The sequence below is a fragment of the Pristiophorus japonicus genome, chromosome 12 (assembly GCF_044704955.1).
Source record: "Pristiophorus japonicus isolate sPriJap1 chromosome 12, sPriJap1.hap1, whole genome shotgun sequence".
In the NCBI taxonomy this organism is placed as follows: Eukaryota; Metazoa; Chordata; class Chondrichthyes; family Pristiophoridae; genus Pristiophorus; species Pristiophorus japonicus.
This window is the reverse complement of record NC_091988.1, coordinates 53,184,517-53,205,715: the sequence shown is the minus strand read 5'-3', so window position 1 is coordinate 53,205,715 and position 21,199 is coordinate 53,184,517. Positions and strand designations below refer to the sequence as shown.

The following is a 21,199-nucleotide window of genomic DNA, read 5'->3' as shown; positions in this document are numbered from 1 at the left end:
TGTGTGAGATCCCCATTCATGCTTATGGACTTTCCATACACATAGAATCCCCATAAGCATAAATGGGGATTCCCTTCTTTGATTGGTTGGGCTGGCCCACGTGAACCCAGGGACACTTGCGAACCGCATGTGCCCCTGTGATACGTGGGTCTTTATGTAGGCCTACGCATAGAGGCCCAGGAGCGCAAGAAAAGGGGAGGTGCAACGAGACCCGAGTGTCATGGTTCATCAGTCATTGAAAGTTGGCATGCAGGTACAGCAGGCAGTGAAGAGGCAAATGGTATGTTGGCCTTCATAGCTAGGGGATTTGAGTGTAGGAGCAGGGAGGTCTTACTGCAGTTGTGCAGGGCCTTGGTGAGGCCTCACCTGGAATATTGTGTTCAGTTTTGGTCTCCTAATCTGAGGAAGGACGTTCTTGCTATTGAAGAAGTGCAGCAAAGGTTCACCAGACTGATTCCCAGGATGGCTGGACTGACATATGAGAGACTGGATCAACTGGGCCTTTATACATTGGAGTTTAGAAAGATGAGAGGTGATCTCATAGAAACATATAAGATTCTGACGGGACAGGACAGGTTAGATGCGGGTAGAATGTTCCCGATGTTGGGGAAGTCCAGAACCAGGGGACACAGTCTTAGGATAAGGGGTAGCCATTTAGGACTGAGATGAGGAGAACTTCTTCACTCAGAGAGTTGTTAACTTGTGTAATTCCCTGCCGCAGAGAGTTGTTGATGCCAGTTCATTGGATATATTCAAAAGGGAGTTAGATATGGCCCTTACGACTAAGGGGATTAAGGGGTATGGAGAAAAAGCAGGAAAGGGATACTGAGGGAATGATCAGCCATGATCTTATTGAATGGTGGTGCAAACTCGAAGGGCCGAATGGCCTACTCCTGAACCTATTTTCTATGTTTCAAAGAGGCAGCCGAGGAAAAGCCTGCTCCCTGGCAAGTCAGGGATTGATGTGTAAAATGGAGGGAGTGGGGGAAATGAAAGCAAAAGGGGGGAGGTTGGAAAACGTGTGATACAATTATACAGGTGCAGTGTCCAGAATCCGGAATCATCGGGACAGAGGCCATTCCAGATTTTGCGTTTTGCTGGATTTTGGAACGTCTTTCTGACGTCACGAATCCGGAAACACCGGAGCCCAGGTTCAGGTATTTCTGGATTTTGGAACTTCAGAAAGGGCAGGGGGGGGCGGGGGGTGCTCGTACATGAGCTGTTCGGGTCGCCAGGTGGGGCCCCGCCGCCGAGGAGCTGTTCGGGCGGGCCCCGCCACCGAAGTAGAAATAGAAACATAGAAATTTACAGCGCAGAAGGAGGCCATTTCTGCCCATAGTGGCCGCGCCGGCTGACAAAGAGCCGCACGCCCCTTGGTCAGCAGCCCCAAATAAAGGTTACATATAAACCTATAAATAATGACAGAAAAGCAAAGTGCACCCAGCCCGCCTCACACAACCGCGAAACGCCTTAAATTGAAACATTCTACACACCACCCCAACCGGAACCATGTGATGTCCTGGGAAAGGCAAAAACCAGATTAAAAACCCAGGCCAATTTAGAGAGAAAAAATTTGGGAAAATTCCTCTCCAACCCATCTAGGCAATCGAAACTAGTCCAGGAGATCACCCTGGCCGTATTCACCATTATATCTGCGCCGTTCAACAAAAGGTCATCCAGTCTAATCCCAATTACCAGCTCTAGGTCCGTAACCCTGCAGGTTACTGCACTTCAAGTGCCCATCCAACCATCTCTTAAAAGTGGTGAGGGTTTCTGCATCCACCACTATTCCAAGCAGTGTGTTCCAGATCCCCACAACCCTCTGCATAAAGAAGCCCCCCCCTCCTCAAATCCCTCCACCAACCACCTTAAAAATATGCCCTCTGCACCAATGGTGATAGGCCCTTACTATCCACTATATCCAGGCCCCTCAATATTTTGTACACCTCAATGAAGTCTCCTCTCAACCTTCTCTGTTCCAATGAGAACAAACGCAGCCTATCCAACCTGTCCTCATAATTAAGATTCTCCATTCCAGGCAGCATCCTAGTAAATCTCCTCTGCACCCTCTCTAGCGCGAACACGTCCTTCCTATAATACGGCGACTAGAACTGCACACAGTACTACAGCTGTGGCCTAACCAAAGTAGTAGACAATTTAAGCATAACCTCCCTGCTCTTGTATTCTATGCCTCGACCAATAAAGACAAGCATTCCGAATGCCGCCTTAACCACTTGGCCTGCTACTTTCAGGGATCTGTGGACAAGCACTCCAAGGTCCCTTTGTTCATCTGCACTATTAAGTGGCCTACCGCCTAATGTGTATACCCTTACCTTATTAGCCCTCCCAAGGTGCATCATCTCACACTTCTCTGAATTAAATTCCATTTGCCACTGCTCTGCCCACCTGACCAGTAGATTGATATCCTCCTGCAGCCCATGACTTTCCTTTTCATTATCAACCACACAGCCAATTTTAGTGTCGTCTGCAAAGTTCTTAATCATACTCCCTATACTCAAATCTAAATCGTTGATATATACCACAAAAGCAAGGGACCCATTACTGAGCCCTGCGGAACCCCACTGGAAACATCCTTCCAGTCCCAAAACAGCCATCAATCATTACCCTTTGCTTCCTACCTCCAAACCAATTTTGGATCCAACTTGCCACTTTGCCCTGTATCCCATGGTCTTTAACCTTCATGACCAGTCTACCATGTCAGACCTCATCAAAAGCCTTGCTAAAGTCCATATATACTACTTCGTACGCACTACCCTCATCGACCCTCTTCATTACTTCCTCAAAAAAAAAGGGAGGTGCTGGGGCGGGCGGGCCGGCGAGGCGAGGCCCGAGGTTGGGCGGCGGCGAGGTGAGGCCCTATGTTGGGCGGCGGCGAGGGGCGTTGCGATGAGGCCCGAGGTTGGGCGGCGGCGAGGGGTATTGCGGCGAGGCCAGAGGTCGAGTAGCAGCAGCACCTCGAGATTGGCAGGGTCCGGATTCCAGACGACCCTGCCACCAATCGATCCAGAGTCCGGATTCCGGACGCTGCACCTGTACTTTGCTAACACTACTTTATAATGTTTAGCTGGAGATATTTTACTGAATAGACTACATGGAGTTTGAACTGTAAAAGATACCTAGCCTGAGATTAGAGAATCATACTATATTTGCCCTTTCCTGCTTAAAAAGACGAATGAATACAAGCCAAGCCTATTTCAGGTGGCAATGTGCCTGGTACAAATCATCATGTACCAGTCAAAAGGTTAAAAATTCACACAAATCATCACATTCAGACGTGTGTGTACAGTACGGTATCGCACCCACACCACGTGGCTTGGAAGCAAGATAAGGAGAATATTAAATTAAGTTGTATATTTGCCAATAGATCTTGTTGGTTAAATGGTTACCTATCTAGTCAAAGTTTCTGATTATGAAGGTTACAGCAAGTAAATGTTTAACAAAACCTTGGGCAATAGTCAACCAGCCATTCTGAGAACAGAGAACACAGTCCTTTCAACATCCACACTCTGCAGGTAAACAAGCTCTCGGTTATGATAATTTAGGATGTAAACAGCCTACTTAGCGTATTTTATACTCTCTTGATAATCCAATCTTTGGGTAATATTAAATCACCAACCTTGCAGAGTCAGCTTCACTTTTGAACAGAAGCATCCATCTCATATCACTTAGATAAGCCAAGTGACCAATAAAACAAATCATAAAAGGACATGCCTCTAACAAGTTTGAACAAGGTAACATCACTTAATTCTCCCTTCCATAAATAAGACTCCAGGAAAAGTTAATGGGTATGCAAATAATGTGCAGTAGAAAAGGGGCAGAATGGATCGAGTTGGGTGGTCTTGAAGCCTCTGGAGGATGTTTTCATTGAGAATGAAGTTGACCCGACAAGGTAAATATGTTTTTTTATTACACCAATGTTTCACATATACACCTGTATCTAGACAGGCAACAAGAATATCCAACAAAAGAACCAAGCTCAATGCCACAGAGGACATGTCCAACAGCCAGATAATCACCATCATGCTTATAAATAACCAGTGAGCCTGCTACAAAATTCAGAAGCAATTCAACATTCTCGATGGTGCAGAGGTGCCTGAAACCTACACTCTCAACCAGAATTTAGTTCGACATACTCTCAGCATTTTGAACTCATTTGTAAAATACAAGAAAACATAAAATGAGAAACAAATCTTTGGCCAATTGAGAATTTAATTTATAAAAATAGAAAATGCTGGAAATCTCAGCGGGTCAGGCAGCATCTGTGGAGAGAAGCAGAGTTAACGTTTCGGGTCGATGACCCTTTGTCAGAATTGGCGAATGTTCGAAATGAACAAATGCTTAAGGAGCACAAAGGGGGAGGAGAGGAAAGAACAAAAGGGAAGGTCTGTGATGGGGTGGAAGACAGGAGAGATTTGGAAACAAAATGGATGATGGGCCGACTTGAGATGGTCATAGCAGAATAGAATTTTTGATACTTGATCAAACACAAGAAGGGAAACATAAAGCAATGAAGAAGAACAAGGTAAAAGAGATTTCAGATTCCATTATTCGCAGTATTTTGCTTTTGTGTTGTTGTAGAGAATTTCATTTGACTAAATGAACAAATATTTCTGTCACACATGCACTGGGATCTGGAGTCTCCACCTCTTGATATTTACAGTCTGACTATACTCACATGAGCAGTCAGGTCCAAAGGTCCCAGGAGGACAGCACACTTTAATGGTATCCAGACAGAGCCACTGGAATAGATCTGGGTACTCCTCCTGCCTGCAAAGAATCAAACAGATTACAGGATGAGTTATGGAAAGGCTCCCAATTGGAAAGTGAGTATTCGGAAGGTAGAGCGAGACTCCCATACACTGCTCAGCTCAACTCTCCCACAACATTGGAGAGGTCATCCCATCCAGGACAATGCAGAAAGAGATCGCCTCTTCTAGTGTTTGAGAAAGAAAACTCTCCTGACATTCATGCCAGGCTGCTGTGCCCTTTCCCACAGGAAAGGGCAGTCTGCAAAGACACATACCTGCTGGCAGCAGTTATAGCGTGGCAGCAAGTTATTTGGCTCAACTTGAAAATGTCTGAAGACAAATCCACAGGCCAATTACCTACTTTCACAGCAAAGGGCATAGGAGATTCAGCATACTGCTTAACCACTCTGACCTGAGATGATATGGTTTTTAGGCAGTTATGGAAAATTACAGTAAGAGGAAGAGAAGGATAATACAAATGGCAACATGACAAATTTAAACAAACACTCACTTTTTGAACCACCACTTTTCAATGTGCTCTTCATTTTGTTCCACCATCTGATTACAGTCAAAATTCATGCTTTCACAGAGCATCTCTATGATCTCCAGCAGACGAGTCTCACTACAAGCAACATATAGTAATTGAAATTGTTAATGGACTCAGAACATATTATAATTAACATTCCTATTATAAGATATTAACACATTTAGACTAAGATAATCACAAGATAAATTACAAATGAGGAAGACCTGTGGCCCATTTTAATTCATCCATTCAATAAGGTCCGACATTCCCCCCCACTGAGGCATGCAATTCTTTTAGATTCCAGGATTTTTGCCTCTACTATTCAACTGTAAAATTCATCCCATATAGTAATCACTGTGTAAAGAACTTCTTTACATTAGTCCTAAATTTCCCTTTTATTAGTTTGAGCCGTGTCCCCTTGTCCTACTCTCAATTTCATTTGAAGTAATTTTCCAGATCTATCTTTTCCATGTTTACCATCTTGTATTCCTCTATAAGATCACCTCATCTTATCAATATATACACATTCAACGAGTTAATGATTAGTGTGCCACAGTAACTAATTAGACAGCGAGTCAGTGCTCCAGGGCAGCACAAGAAACTTTCTAAGCTGGGTGCTGTGTATTTTTAATGGATGAACACTGTAACCTAAAGTGAAGGGAACTAACAGAATCAACAACAAAAACAGAACGTTCAGGAAATACACTAGCAGGCCAATCAGCATCTGAAAGTGAAAGATAATCAGGTGCGGTAGCATAGTGGTCATGTTGCTGAACTAGTATTCCAGAGCCCTGGACAAATGATGCAAAGACATCAGTTCAAGTCCCACCACGGCAGCTGGGCAATTTAAATTGTTATTTTTTTAAAAAAGCTAGTGATTGGTCGAAAATTGTGGCATCGCGGGGTGCGTACGAAGTGTGCATGGATCCAGCGGGGCCTCGCAAAAGCCGGTTTTCGGGGCGCAATGCGCATGCGCTGAGAACCGGCATTTCCGATATGTCAAGATTTTTCTAGACAGATCCTCTATTCCCGGGAGAAGGACATCCGCGCGGCAGAGATTGGGCTATTTCCTTCAAACTTTTATGCCTGGTAAAAGCATAGCTTACTTTTACTAGCATAACACCTTCAAAACATATAAAAATTACATTTAAATACATTTTTCTATTAAAAATCCTGTCCATTAAGGCAAGTTTATTTTTTAATGCCTATTAAAACACATTAAAAATGTTTTTAAAAATATACATTTTTTCTAAAACATTGAATTACAATTAATGTTAAATATGAAAGGAGTTTTATTTATTATGCTTGTGTTTCGGCATGTTAGGAGTTATTCTCATTGGGCCCAAATTTCCCCAGGAGTTGCTCCGTTTTTTTTTGGAGCAACTTGATTTTTCTGGAATGTCTTTTTAGATGCAATGCTGGCCATTTAATTTGCACCAGTGTAAGTAAGTTGGTTAGGTTTTTTTTAAGTTTAGTTTTTTTCCCCAAAAAGGGGCGTTCTCAGCCACTTAAGCGAGTTTGGCCAGCAAATAATTGCTCCTAACTAACTTAGGCCGCCGTATATTGCTACTGCTGTCCGCACAGAAAAACTTTACCTCGAGTTAAGGAATCGGTGCAAGTAACTACATTTAAAGCACCACCAAGCACCAAACAAAACACAAAAAGTGATAAGCATTCAATAAAAAATAAAGAAATGAAGCAAATAATTAAATTAACAAATAAAGAACTGAAGTAAATCCTACCTTCAACTAAACTCGGCAGTGGCTGGCCATGCGGGAGTCCCTTTAGCCTGGGATAGGGGAGGGAGAATGCAGCATCTGAACAGGGGGGGATAAATTCGGCAGGTTTTGCGCGGGGGGGGGGGGGGACGACACACTGCATCCTAACGGGGGGGACGACAACACGAACCGATGTTGGATTGGTGCCAGCAGCTATTGGTTGTTTGCCTTGGTTTGTTCAAAGTTTGCTTTTCTGGCCTCAGCCAGCTTGGCAATTCAGCTCGAGCCAGGTTCCCATCTGCCTCGCCCCCTCTTGGCCTGTTCCTTCGCTTTCATATGCTGCATGAAGCCGTCCCCATTCTCTGAATGCTTCCTGTGCCCCACACGCACATTAACCCTGTTGCCGAGCATCTCCTGCCTTTGACTTGCTGGTTGACAATAATGCCTTCGGCAAGTTACGCTGTAAAGATTCCAATCTTGTCATAAAATATTCAAGATACTTTAAATCAAAGCGTGCGCCCACACATAGGCACAGCCACCGAAATAATGCTGCTAGGGCCATTGGGGGCCTGCTCACATGACGCGGCATCGGGGGGGAGCCCAATCGGCCAGGGCTAGGGACGGCATGTTTCGAGCCCCTCCCACACAGCCTGCAGAGATTCGGGCTGCGAGGAGCTACTGCACACTCCAGCGCGCATGTGCAGAGGTCCCGGCATGGTTTTCAGCACCAGGACCTGGCTCCATCCTCCACGTGTTCTGCAGCGCTGCGCCAAGGGCCTGGATCGACCGGACTGCGGGGAGAAGAAGAAAGTAAATAATAGGCGCCATTTCTGTTCTTCGGCCAGGGCTAGGGGCAGGAGAACTCACTGGCAAGCCCTTCGGCCAGGGCTAGGAAGAAAATCGGGAGGCTGGGAGAAGAGAGTGAACTGGCTGGCATCGGGGGAATCAGAGCGGCAGGAAGGCACCTTAGAAGCTGGGGGGGTTGGGGGGGGGGGGAAAGAGACTGCGTGTTATAATCTACAGCTTCTTGAAATCTATTGCACTGTCACCTAACCACCATTACTTGTTGACAGACCTCGAAGGTTACTCACTATGTGATGCTGAAGGAAGTCTCCCAGACTCTTGAGCTCTACTGCGCATGCGCGGCCATTTCAGCGACGTCAAGTACGTCACTTTTTTCTTCCATGCATGCGCAGATGGCCCGGTTCTTTTTTCCAGCGCAGACTGCAGGCTCCACCCCCCAAGGAGACTGGCCACACCGCGTGGCTGCAGATTAGAGGCCAAACATCGGGGAAACTACGAAGATTTTTTTTCTGGTTCATCTATTCACGTAATTAAGCGGCGCAACGCGGGCCAATACGCCAGAAAACGAGCTTGGGGAAAATTGAGCCCATAGATTTTTTTTCGAGTTGGAGGCGTTCATATGAAGGAAGCCTCCATATGGGGAGCAGGCGGGCAAGTGGAGCTGAGTCCACGGCCAGATCAGCCATGATCTTGTTGAATGGCGGAGCAGGCTCGAGGGGCTAGATGGCCTACTCCTGTTCCTAATTCTTATGTTCTTATGTTAATTTGCCCCCGATACTACCGGATTATCGTAAAAACTGATCTGGTTCACTAATGTCCTTTAGGGAAGGAAATCTGCCACCCTTACCCTATCTGGCTGATATGTAACTAGACCCACAATGTGGTTGACTCTTAACTGCCCTCTGAAATGGCCTAGCAGGCCATTCAGTTGTACCAAAGCGATACAAAGAAGTATACTCACTGTGGGAGTACCTTCAGCTCACGGACCGCAGTGGTGGCTCACCACCACTTAAGGGCAATTAGGACTCGGCAATAAATGCTGGACTTGCCAGCAACGCCCACTTCCCACGAAGAAATTTAAAAAAAAGAACATTTTCACTTTCAGATCGGATCACCCTGCTATGACTTCAAAAAGCATTAATATTTTCAGCATTTGCAGTTTCATTTTTTTCGCTTGCAGAATCAGAGCACAATTAGAACATCCTGTGAAACATTTACTGCATGTTATGCCACAAGTGATGGTGAGAAAGCCACATTTACCTTCAGAATGTGGGAACCACTAACAAAAACCTGCAACTTGCCATTCTTAATTTTGGTTCAAAAATCCCAGAGGGACTAAACCAAGATGATCCAGCCAACATGCATAGACAACCCTCCCACCACCACAGTATTGATCATCATCGTGTGCCCAAGTTAAATGCACATGATCCAACCCGTGTACCTCTGTGCACACACACTTTAAGCTCTTACCTGATTTCATACTTTGCCAAGTTTTTCTTTTCCCAGTCAGTATTTCCACCACCAAAATTCTTGTTTGTGGTTTTCTCCATTCCCTGATTAACATAAAGATAAAGACTCCACTTACAATGAAACTGATTGTGAGTCATGCAATCCACTTGTACCAGAACCAGTTGGTTGTCAGTACATTAGAGGAGCGGCGAGAGATTGTAGAGCGACATGATCGGGGCCCAGGAGAGGCGTGAGTTCGGAACCTAGAAGAATCGAAAACTGCAATATGTGTGCGCACTAGGTCCGTACAGCACAGCTGGTCTCCAGTGGTTAATCCTTGCCACTGGAACAAGACCTAGCTCTGTCAAGCCTGTGCGGTGGCTGATGTGCAACGGCCACTACATGTTAAAAAAAAATCCACGCACGGGCATCTTCCACCCTTCACTATGTAGTTCAGGACCTGGAATGTCAGGTCATTCATTGAAACATCTGTGAAATCATCCCTTTTTGGTGTGGAAGCAAGTCATCCTCGATACAAGGGACCGCCTAAGAGAGAGAGGCTCTGCACCAACTTTCTGCAAGCTTTTTCAACATTTTTAGTTTCTCCGCTCATGAAGGTACCTTTGGAGCTAGATTTTTCACTACTGATTATGAAAAGGCCAAAATTCTAGTCACTAAACACCTTTCAAGGGAAATGGTTACAGCTAGGGAGAAAGAATGACAAATATACTAAATAAAACTGCCAATGCCGTTCCCACTCCTGGGATTAATTGAAATTTCAAAATTAAAGTGCACATTCTTCCCACTTTCACTGTTTCAATTATCAATGTACTCGCAACAACAACTTATATTTATATAGTGCCTTTAATGTAGCAAAACATCCCAAGGCACTTCACAAGTGTTTTAAGACAAAACAAATAAATGATACCGAGCCACATAAGAAATTACAGCAGATGACCAAAAGTTCAAAAGAGGCAGGTTTTAAGGAGCGTCATAAAAGGAGGAAAGAGAAGTAGAGAGGCGGAGGGGGTTCGGGAGGGAATTCCAGAACTTGGGGCATAGGCAGCTGAAGGCACAGCCACCAATGGTTGAGTGATTATAATCAGGGATGCTCAAGAGGGCAGAATTTGAGGAGCGCAGACATCTCGGGGGGTTGTGAGGCTGAAGGAGATTAGAGAGATAGGGAGGGGCGAGGCCATGGAGGGATTTGTAAACAAGGATGAGAATTTTGAACTGGAGGCGTTGTTTAACCGGGAGCCAATGTAGATCAGCGAGCACAGGGGTGATGGGTGAGCAGGACTTGATGTGAGTTAGGACATGGGCTGTCAAGTTTTGGATGACCTCAAGTTTACATAGGGTAGAATGTGGGAGGCCAGCCAGGAGTGTGCTGGGAGTAGGCAAGTCTAGAGGTAGCAAAGCAATGGATGAGGGTTTCAGTAGCAGATGAGCTGAGGCAGGAGCAGAGACGGGCGACATTACAAAAGTGGAAACAGGCGGTTTTAGTCATGCCGCGGATATGTGGTCGAAAGCTCATTTCAGGGTCAAATCTGACACCGAAGTTGCGAACAGCCTGGTTCAGCCTCAGGCAGATGCTAGGGAGAGAGATGGAGTCGGTGGCTAGGGAACGCAGTTTGTGGTAGGGAACAAAAACAATGGCTTTAGTCTTCCTAATATTTAATTGGAGAAAATTTCTACTCATCCAGAACTGGATGTCAGACAAGTAGTCTGACAATTTAGAGACTATAGAGGTGTCAAGAGAGGTGGTGGTGAGATAGAGCTAGGTGTCGTCAGCGTACATGTGGAAACTGATGACGCATTTTCGGTTGATGTCGCCAAGGGGCAACATATAGATGAGATTCAGGAGGGGGCCAAGAGTAGATCCTTGGGGGACACCAGAGGTAACAATGCAGAAGTGGGAAGCAAAGCCATTTCAGGTGATTTTCTGGCTACAATTAGATAGATAAGAATGAAACCAGGCGATTGCAGTCCCACCCAGCTGGACATTGGTGGAGAGGCGTTGGAGGAGGATGGAGTGGTCAACTGTGTCAAAGGCTGCAGATAGGTCCAAAAGGACGAGAAGGGATAGTTTACCTTTGTCACAGTCACAAAGGATGTCATTTGTGCCTTTGATGAGAGCAGTTTCAGTACGTGGCAGGGGTGAAGACCAGATTGAAGAGATTCAAACATTGAATTCAGGGAAAGATGGTCACGGATTTGGGAGGCGACAACACATTCAAGTACTTTGGACAGGAAAGGGAAGTTGGAGGTGGAGTGATAGCTAGCTAGCAAAGTGGAGTCAAGCGTTTTTTTGAGAGGGGTGATGACGGTAGATTTGAATATGAGGGGGACAGTACCCGAGGAGAACCATTAACAATGTCAGCTAACATGCAAGCCAAAAAAGGAAGTTGGGAGTTCAGCAGTTTAGTGGGAATAGAGTCAAAGGAGCAGGAAGTGGGTCTCATGGACAAGTTTAGCATGAAGAGGTCAAGAGGGGAGATCAGAGAGAAACTAGAGAAAGATGTGAGTTCAGGGCTAGGGCAGGGGGGAACCTTCGAGGACATTTGGCTCAGTGGGCTAGGGGATGGGAGGGAGGGAACTGGCAGATGCAGCTGATCGGATGGCCTCAATCTGTGAGGCAAAGAAGTCCATGAGCTCCTCGCCCGTGTTGTTGGAGAGGAGTGTGGTGGAGACTGGGGAGAGGGGTTTAAGAAGACAGTTAGCAGTAAAGAATAGTAGCTGGGAGTTATCTTTGCATTCCAGAATGATCCTGGAATAGTGAGCAGTTTTGCCATCACCATCATGCAAATTGCAACCAACTTTGTCTTTTAAAAGACAGTCCAGATCACTGAATAACAAATTTCACATTGGATAATACAGATCACTGGGGAATTATTATTGTAAAGCTCCACTATCAGTGGGAAGGAAAGAAAATCACTTGCTCAATTGACAAGTCTGACATTCGTAGCTGGATTTCTCATCAATGGAGCAACATATGGTTCAAACACTGGACAGTACTTCCCATTATTCCACATTTTTTAAAAGTAAACTTTTGCATAGATTGAGGTAAATAACCCATTGATTTTTCCTTCCATTCCACAGCGAGAGAAAACACTTCACATTCACTTAACGCCGCCCCAATGGCCCCTTTTAACATTGTGTGCCCATGACTCTCGAGTCTTAGGATGCGTAATCAGCAGAGACAAAACGTGAGATGGAGCGACTGACACTGAAACCAGCCGACTGGACTGAAGCCATAGCTGCCGGAGGCAAGTTACTTCAACGACACTGCAGTTCCCCCTGTGGGCAAAAGCAACAGCAGAGATTCACAGGCACAGCTCCTTACCATTCTGAAGTTCTCAGTAATACGACGACAAATCTGACAGGAATCCTGTTTTGTGGCAATAGACTCCAGAAATAGCAGGGGCATGACAGAGCAGAGGACGAACCAAAGGGCTGGGGAGATGAACAGCTTGTGGCTCAGAAGCTGGGACCCCCTCATTGTGAATTGGAGAGTATCCCCCTTTCCCAAAGAACCGGGCTACGCAAAAAAAGAAAAAAAACATGATATCACATTGTAACACGGAGAATTGTGCTCATTTACAAATAATGGAAAAATAAGGATGCTAGAGGGCTGAAATATGTCATTAGACCATTTTTCACCTTCAACTTATATTTATACGAGGCCTGTATACTCATTAGGACAATGGTGCCATATTGGTTACCCAGTTAAAAAAAGTTCTGAATTAATACTCAATCCTTGGCACTAAAAAAAATTCTACACGGTCCCATTTCTGGTTGCTGCTGAAGACTGAAAGCCTCAACAAATGTGCAATAAACATACTAAATGTGACAGTTCCTGGAAATAGCTGGTAGGGAAGCTAATGGTTTTTTTTACAGCAAATAACAATCCATTAATGCTTGGATTGCAAGACTCTGAGGGTCAGTGTGCCATGACTGAAATGGAGGTGGATACAATAAAAATATTAGAATAAACAATTAAATTGCAAGTATTTCTGATCTTTCACACATGCGCAAGTATATTATGGAGAGAATCATGCACACATATATAATAGAAAGCACTTCTTACACACAGATCACATATTAAAAAGTACACTATTGAGACAACTACAGTAGTATGCATTGCAGATTCACTCCTCACTCCTAGTTTATACATAAAAGTCATCTAACTTCTTTGATGCCTTGTGCAGAACTGACATCAGAGGAACCCATTTAGAAATACCCATTCTTCCACCCCCCCCAAATTCAATCCTACCAAGTGCCACTCATTTTGGTTTAACACTCTCCCTAATCTCAAGTGTCCCATTGTTAAGAACTTAAGAAATACCAGCAGGAGCAGACTCCTTGAGCCTGCTCCAGCATTCAATATGATCATGGCTGATCATCGACCTCAACTCCACTTTTCTACTCTATCTCCATATCCCTTGATTCCCCTAGACTCCAAAAATCTATCTATCTGAGCCTTGAATATACTCAGAGACTCAACATCCACAGCCCTCTGAGGCAGAGAATTCCAAAGATTCACAACCCTCCGAGTGAAGAAATTCCTCATCTCTGTCTTAAATGGCCTACCCCTTATCCTGAAATTATGCCCCCTAGTTCTAGACACTTCAGCCAGGGGAAACAACCTCTCAGCATCTACACTGTCAATCCCCTTCTGAATCTTGTATGTTTGAATACGATACTTGATAAAGACAACACCTCTCATTCTTCTAAACTCCAGAGTATAGACCCATTCTGCATAAGACAGCCCTCTCATCTCAGGAATCAATCTAGTGAACCTCCGTTGTACCGCTACCAAGGCAAGTATATCCTTCCTTAGACAAGGAGACCAAAACTGTGGACAGTACTCGAGGTGGGGTCTCACCAAGGCCTTGTACAATTGTAGCAAGACTTCATTACTCTTATACTCCAAACACAGCTCTTAAACATAGCGCAACAGGAAAGAAAGACTTGCATTTGTAGAACGCTTTTGTGACTACAGATATCCCAAAGCACTTTACAGCCAATGAAATACTTTAAGTGTTCACTGTTGTAATGTAGAAAACGCAGCAGCCAATTTGCACAAAGCAAGCTCCAATAAACGTCAATGTGATAATGACTAGATAATCTGTTTTTGTGATGTTGATTGTAGGATAAATATTGGCCAGGACACCAGGGAGAACTCCCCTGCTCTTCAAAATAGTGTCACGTGCACCTGAAAGGGCAGACGGAGCCTTGATTTAACGTCACGTCCAAAAGACAGCAGCTCCAACAGGTTTAACTGTAATTGTTATTATAATTTTTTTAATTGTAAATATCCACCTCCATTTCAATCATGACACACTAACACTCCCCATCCTTCCCTCCACCTCCTCTCCCACCCTCCACATCCATCCCTCCTCTCCCATCTTCCCCTGCACATCCACCCTCCCTTCCCCTCTCCCACCTTTCCCTCCCCTTCATCTCCTCTCCCACCCTACTCTCCACCCCCACCACATCCACCTCTCCCTCCATCTCACCTCCCCACCCCCCCAGAGACGAGAGATCTGCCTCCCTCGTCCTGGTGGGGTCAAGCTGACTGCTGAGAGGAGCTCTGCGGTTAAAGGCAGTTATAAAGTACCTGGGTGGAAAGCCCTGGCCGGCCAGGTCGGTCGGTCTCGCTCTGACACAAACACCCACCCAAAAGCTGCGAAAGGAGAAAAAGCAAGAGGTCACAGCATGAGACGGCAAGGAGCGGCCTGCGGGAGACCGAAGGCAATCCGAGCAACACACACCGCTAACAACGGGTGGCATTAACAATGGCGGCGCTCACCGAGCGACTGCACCACACACATGCTGCAACTCTGGCGCCACTCCTGAACCGGGATTTTTACCCTTCCTCTTGATTATTATTTTTTTAATCTAATGAAATTTTAAAAAATTATCCACCAAACAACCTGCTCGCGAGCTCAGTAACCGTCAATCCGATTGGTTCCAAAGGCTTCTTGCGCCCCGCCCGCCTGAAAGTCAACCAATCGGATTGCGTCGGACGGTTGGGTGCCAGAACGTCGACGTCAACCGACGCCCTGCGCGCACGCGCACGGCTGCGCTGGACCTGCCGGCGGGAGCGCGCTGTGGGTAAGTAGGAGATTTGAGTGGGGGGGGTTAGCATATACACTCACCACACATAGGTCTCATGGTTAGCATCACAAGCCGCACTGACAGCCGATTGGGGATGAGAATAAAGATACTAATCTGAAATCAAAGCAGAAATGACAGCTGTGGCTCTGAGTCAGAAGGTTGTGGGTTCAAGTAAAAAGAGGGCAGTTATAAGTGTCTGGAGAGCCCCCCAGATCGGGGGGGGGGGGGGCACTTGATTTAACTGTTTTTGTTCGCCAATCAAAAGAGTTGTGGGTTCAAGTAAAAAGAGGGCAGTTATAAGTGTCTGGAGTGTCCCCCAGATCGGGAGGCACTCGATCTAATGTTTGTTTTGTACTCCCTAAAAGAGTTGTGGGTTCAAGTAAAAAGAGGGCAGTTATAAGTGTTTGGAGTGTCCCCCAGATCGGGGGGCACTCGATCTAATGTTTGTTTGTACTCCTCAAAAAGAGTTGTGGGTTCACTCACACTACAGAGACTTGAGCACAAAAATCGAGTGCAGTATTGAGGGAACATAAGAAATAGGAGCAGGAGTAGGCCATACTGCCCCTCTAGCCTGCTCCACCATTCAATAAGATCATGGCTGATCATCGACCTCAACTCCACTTTCCCATCCGACATCCATATGCCTTGATTCTCCCAGACTCCAAAAATCTATCTATCTCAGCCTTGAATATATTCGAAGACTCAGCATCCACAGACCTCTGGGGCAGAGAATTCCAAAGATTCATAACCCTCTGAGTGAAGAAATTCCTCCTCATCTCGGTCTTATTGGCCTACCCCTTATCCTGAGACTGTGCCCCCTAGTTCCAGACACTCCAGCCAGGGGAAATAACTACCCTGTCAATCCCCTTCAGAATCTTGTATGTTTCAATGAGATCACCTCTCATTCTTCTAAACTCGAGAGTATAGGTCCATTCGACACAATCTCTCATCATAAGACAGCCCTCTCATCTCAGGTATCAATCGAGTGAACCTTTGTTGCACCGCCTCCAAGGCAAGTATATCTTTCCTTAGATAAGGAGACCAAAACTGTGCACAGTACTCCAGGTGTGGTCTCACCAAGGCCCTGTACAATTGTAGCAAGACTTCCTTACTCTTATATTCCAACCCCCTTGCAATAAAGGCCAACATGCCAGTTGCCTTTTTATTGCTTGCTGTACCTGCATGCTAGCTTTCTGTGTTTCTTGCTTGAGGACACCCAAATCTCTCTGAAAACAAACATTTGAAAGTTTCTCATCATTTAAAAAATATTCTGTTTTTCTATTCTTCCGACCAAAATGAATAACGTCACATTTCCCTACATTATACTCCATCTGCCACCTTATTGCCCACTCTCTTAGTCTATCTATATCCCTTTGCAGGCTCTTTGTGTTCTCCTCACAGCTTACTGTCCCATCTAGCTTTGTATCGTCAGCAAACTTGGATACATTACACTCGTCTCTTCATCGAGGTCATTAATATAGATTGTAGAGGGAGTGCTGCTCCGTTGGAGGTGCCGTCGGTTGGATGAGACGTTAAACCGAGGCCCTGTCTGCCCTCTCAGGTCAGTGTAAAAGATCCCATGGCACTATTTCCAAGAAGAGGGGTAGTTCTTCCCGGTATCCTTGCCAATATTTAACCCTCAATCAACATCACTGAAACAGATTATCTGGTTATCATGTTGCTGTTTGTGGGAGCTTGCTGTGTTCAAATTGGCTGCCACGTTTCCTACAATACAACAGTGACTACCCTTCAAAAAGTACTTCATTGGCTGTAAAGCGCTTTGGGACATCCGGTGGTTGTGAAAGGCGCCATACACATGCAAGTCTTTTCAGAAAATAATACAAATACACAGCAGGACAGTCCTTTGCCTGGAGAAAAGTCAAGTGATGGTTTGGATTGTGGACCATGACTGAGCAATGGCTTGAGCCTAGATGTTTGCTTTGTCCTGATCAAAGCTGTTATGTCTATGATGTACTTATGAATGACTCCACAAGGCAATGTGTTGTTCTTAAACTGTAGTGACCTCGGTCCTTATTGTATTCCTAACACAGATGAGGCTGCACACAGGGAAGTTAAAGTAACAGTGACCTCAGTCTTTTTTAAGACACTCCAGAGTGAGGAACAGGCCTTAGGGGCCGGCTTATATACAGTGCTCCCAAGGAATGCTGGGATCTCTTGGGACTTCAGGGGATGCGCTCCCTGGTGGCAGAACATGGGAGTGCATGCTTTACCAATACACAACATCACTCCCCCCCCAAAGTCAAAGTGAAAACTATTTACAAGGTGAGGCGGTCGGGAGCCTTTCTTTCCCTGGTGGACCGCTTCGGTACAAATGTCTGTTCTGGTGCGTTGGCTGTGCCCTCGCTGGGCTGGCGTGTTGTTGGCCCTGCAGGGCTGTTGGGTGAGCCTGGCCTTGCTGGGCTGTTGGGCGTGATGGGTTCGATTTCCTGGTCGGGGTGGTGTCGTTGATCCTTTAGGTGTGTGTTGTGGGCTCGAAAAAGGTGGTGTCTGCTGTGGGTTGTTCAGGGCAGTCTGTGAACCGCAGCCTCGTTTGGTCCAGGTGCTTTCTGCAAATTTGTCCATTGTCTAGTTTGACGACAAACACCCTACTCCCTTCTTTAGCTATCACCATGCCCACGATCCACTTGGGACCATGTCCATAGTTTAGCACATACACAGGGTCATTCAGATCAATTTCCCGTGACACAATGGCGCGACCATTGTTTACATTTTGTTGCTGCCGCCTGCTCTCTACCTGATCATGCAGGTTGGGGTGAACCAGCGAGAGTCTGGTTTTAAGTGTCCTTTTCATGAGTAGCTCAGCCAGGGGCACCCCTGTGAGCGAGTGGGGTCTTGTGCGGTAGCTGAGCAGTACTCGGGACAGGCGAGTTTGGAGTGAGCCTTCTGTGACTCGTTTGAGGCTCTGTTTGATTGTTTGTACTGCCCGCTCTGCCTGCCCATTGGAGGCTGGTTTAAACAGGGCCGAGGTGACATGTTTAATCCCATTGTGGGTCATGAATTCTTTAAATTCGACACTGGTGAAACATGGCCCGTTGTCACTGACCAGTATGTCAGGCAGGCCATGGGTGGCAAACATGGCCCTCAGGCTTTCAATGGTGGCGGTGGCGGTGCTTCCCGACATTATTTCACATTCAATCCATTTTGAAAAAGCATCCACCACCACCAGGAACATTTTACCGCGAAACGGGCCCGCATAGTCGACATGGATCCTCGACCATGGTCTGGAGGGCCAGGACCACAAACTTAGTGGTGCCTCTCTGGGTGCGTTGCTCAACTGAGCATACACGCTGCATTGCCGTACACAGGACTCTTAACTCAGAGTCGATACCGGGCCACCACACGTGGGATTTGTTTATCGTTTTCATCATTACTATACCCGGGTGAGTGCTGTGAAGATCCGAGATAAACATCTCCCTGCCCTTTTTGGGTAGCACTACACGGTTACCCCACAACAGACAGTCTGCCTGAATGGACAGCTCGTCCTTTCACCGCTGGAACGGCTTGATTAGCTCTTGCATTTCAACAGGGATGCTTAACCCCGGTAGGAAGTTACCAAAATAGTTCAGAAGTCCCAGGAACGACCGTACCTCCATGACTTTCTGTGGCCTGGTTGCGTTCCTGATAGTCTCTGTCTTGGTGTCTGTGGTCCGAATACCGTCCGCCGCGATCTTTCTCCCCAAAAACTCCACTTCTGTTGCCATGAAGACGCATTTCGACCTCTTCAGCTGCAGCCCTACGCGATCCAGTCACTGGAGGACCTTCTCCAGGTTTTGTAGGTGCTCGACAGTGTCCCGACCCATGACCAATGTGTCGTTCTGAAGAACCACCGTGCGTGGTACCGACTTGAGTAGGCTCTCTATGTTTCTCTGGAAGCTCGCTGCAACCGACCGAATTCCAAACGGGTATCTGTTGTAGATGAACAGTCTCTTGTGCGTGTTGATGCAGGTGAGGCCCTTCGAAGACTCCTCCAGCTCCTGCGTCATGTAGGCCGAAGTCAGGTCAAGCTTGGTGAACGTCTTGCCTCCTGCCAGCGTTGCAAATAGGTCGTCTGCCTTAGGTAGCGGGTATTGGTCCTGTAGCGAGAAACGATTAATAGTTACTTTATAATCGCTGCAAATCCTGACCATGCCATCACTTTTGAGTACTAGAACACTCGGGCTGGCCCACTCGCTGAATTCCACTGGGGAGATGATGCCCTCGCATTGCAGCCTGCCCAGCTCAATTTCCACACTCTCCCTCATCATGTGAGGTACCGCTCGCGTCTTGTGGTGGATGGGTCGTGGCTCTGGGACCAAGTGGATCCGCACCTTCACCCCGGAAAAGTTTCCAATGCCTGGCTCAAAAAGGAAAGGAAATTTGTTAAGAACCTGGGTACATGAGGTCTCATCGACATGTGATAGTGCTTGGATGTCATCCCAGTTGCAGCGGATTTTGCCCAGCCAGCTCCTTCCAAACAGTGTGGGGCCATTGCCCAGGACAATCCAGAGTGGCAGTTCATGCACCGTGCCCTTGTAGGTGACCTTGACCATGGTGCTGCCCAGGACAGTGATAAGCTCTTTGGTGTACGTTCTCAGTTTCGTGTGGATGGGACTCAGGGCTGGTCTGAGTGCCTTGTTGCACCACAGTCTCTCAAACATCTTTTTACTCATGATGGATTGGCTAGCGCCAGTGTCCAATGCCATGACTACGGGTAAGCCATTCAATTTTACATTTAGCGTTATAGGTGGACATTTCGTCGAAAATGTGTGCACCCTGTGTACTTCAGCATCTGCCTCCTCTCTCTGAGGCTCGAAATTGCTTTGATCCACCATAGACCGGTCTTCCTCTGCCACGTGGTGGTTAGCAGGTTTTGCAGAGCTTGCAGCTCGTCTGCAAGCTCATTGGAGGTGCCCCATTGTTCCACAGCTCTTGCAAACATACCCTTTGAAGCGGCATGAATAGGCTGAATGGAAGCCTCCACAACGTCAACAAGGTGTGAATTGTCTTGCATCCATCCTTTATTGTGGACTCTTGAGTCATCTGGGTCACCGGTGGCCTGCTGGCAGTTGCAGACTCGTGGTTTCTGCCCTGTACATTTCTGCTCGCAAACACAGTTCCAGTTAATTTATGAACATTGCTAGCACTTGCGTGCTGAGAGATTTGTTTGGCGTTATCACTGGTGGACATAAACACCTGTGCTATCACAATGGCCTTGCTGAGGGTCGGTGTCTCTGCAGTCAAAAGTTTTCGTAGGATGGTCTCGTGGCCAATGCCCAGTACAAAAAAGTCTCTGAGCATTTGCTCCAGCTAGCCATCAAACTCACATTGTCCTGCAAGTCACCTTAGCTCGGCGACGTAGGTCGCCACTTCCTGACCTTCAGATCGCTGGCAGGTGTAGAACTGATATCTTGTCATCAGCACGCTCTCCCTCGGGTTAAGATGCTCCCGAACCAGTGTACAGAGCTCCTCATACGACTTATCTGTGGGTTTCACCAGAGCCAGAAGATTCTTCATGAGGCTGTAGGTCTGTGCCCCGCAGACCGTGAGGTGGACCGCTCTCCTTTTTGCAGCACTTCCTTCTCCGTCCAGCTCATTGGCTGCAAAGTACTGGTCTAGCCGTTCGACATAGGCTTTCCAGTCCTCACCCTCTGAGAACTTCTCCAGGATGCCCACAGTTTGCTGCAGCTTTGCGTTGGATTCGTATACTCGTCGCCAGTTATTGTGTTCCTAACACAAATGAGGCTGCACACAGGAAGGTTAAAGTAACAGTGACCTCAGTCTTTATTAAGACACTCAGAGTGAGGAACAGGTCT

At 46.5% G+C, this 21,199-nt stretch overlaps 1 protein-coding gene and 1 long non-coding RNA gene across 5 annotated transcripts in view; one reads left to right on the top strand and one right to left on the bottom strand.

Moving 5' to 3' along the window:
* The window catches only part of LOC139277258 (protein disulfide isomerase CRELD1), a 28,959-nt gene extending 13,706 nt beyond the window's left edge, over window positions 1-15,253 (bottom strand). Inside the window, exons 1-6 of one of the 4 annotated variants that reach the window (XM_070895482.1) lie at window positions 15,079-15,156; window positions 14,887-14,952; window positions 12,610-12,804; window positions 9,288-9,370; window positions 5,281-5,391; window positions 4,697-4,788 (exon numbers count right to left, since the gene is read on the bottom strand). In XM_070895482.1, coding sequence (XP_070751583.1) covers window positions 4,697-4,788; window positions 5,281-5,391; window positions 9,288-9,370; window positions 12,610-12,765 — 442 coding nt within the window. In that variant the 5' untranslated portion in view covers window positions 12,766-12,804; window positions 14,887-14,952; window positions 15,079-15,156. Of the gene's footprint in view, window positions 1-4,696; window positions 4,789-5,280; window positions 5,392-9,287; window positions 9,371-12,609; window positions 12,805-14,886; window positions 15,056-15,078; window positions 15,166-15,202 lie in introns of those variants that run through there. The other 3 variants (XM_070895481.1, XM_070895483.1, XM_070895480.1) reach the window with 3 other exon arrangements.
* Window positions 15,254-15,360: 107 nt separating this feature from the next.
* The window catches only part of LOC139277259 (uncharacterized), a 97,060-nt gene continuing 91,221 nt past the window's right edge, over window positions 15,361-21,199 (top strand). The window contains exon 1 of the long non-coding RNA XR_011596063.1: window positions 15,361-15,383. This is a non-coding gene — a long non-coding RNA (uncharacterized lncRNA). The remainder of the gene's footprint in view (window positions 15,384-21,199) is intronic.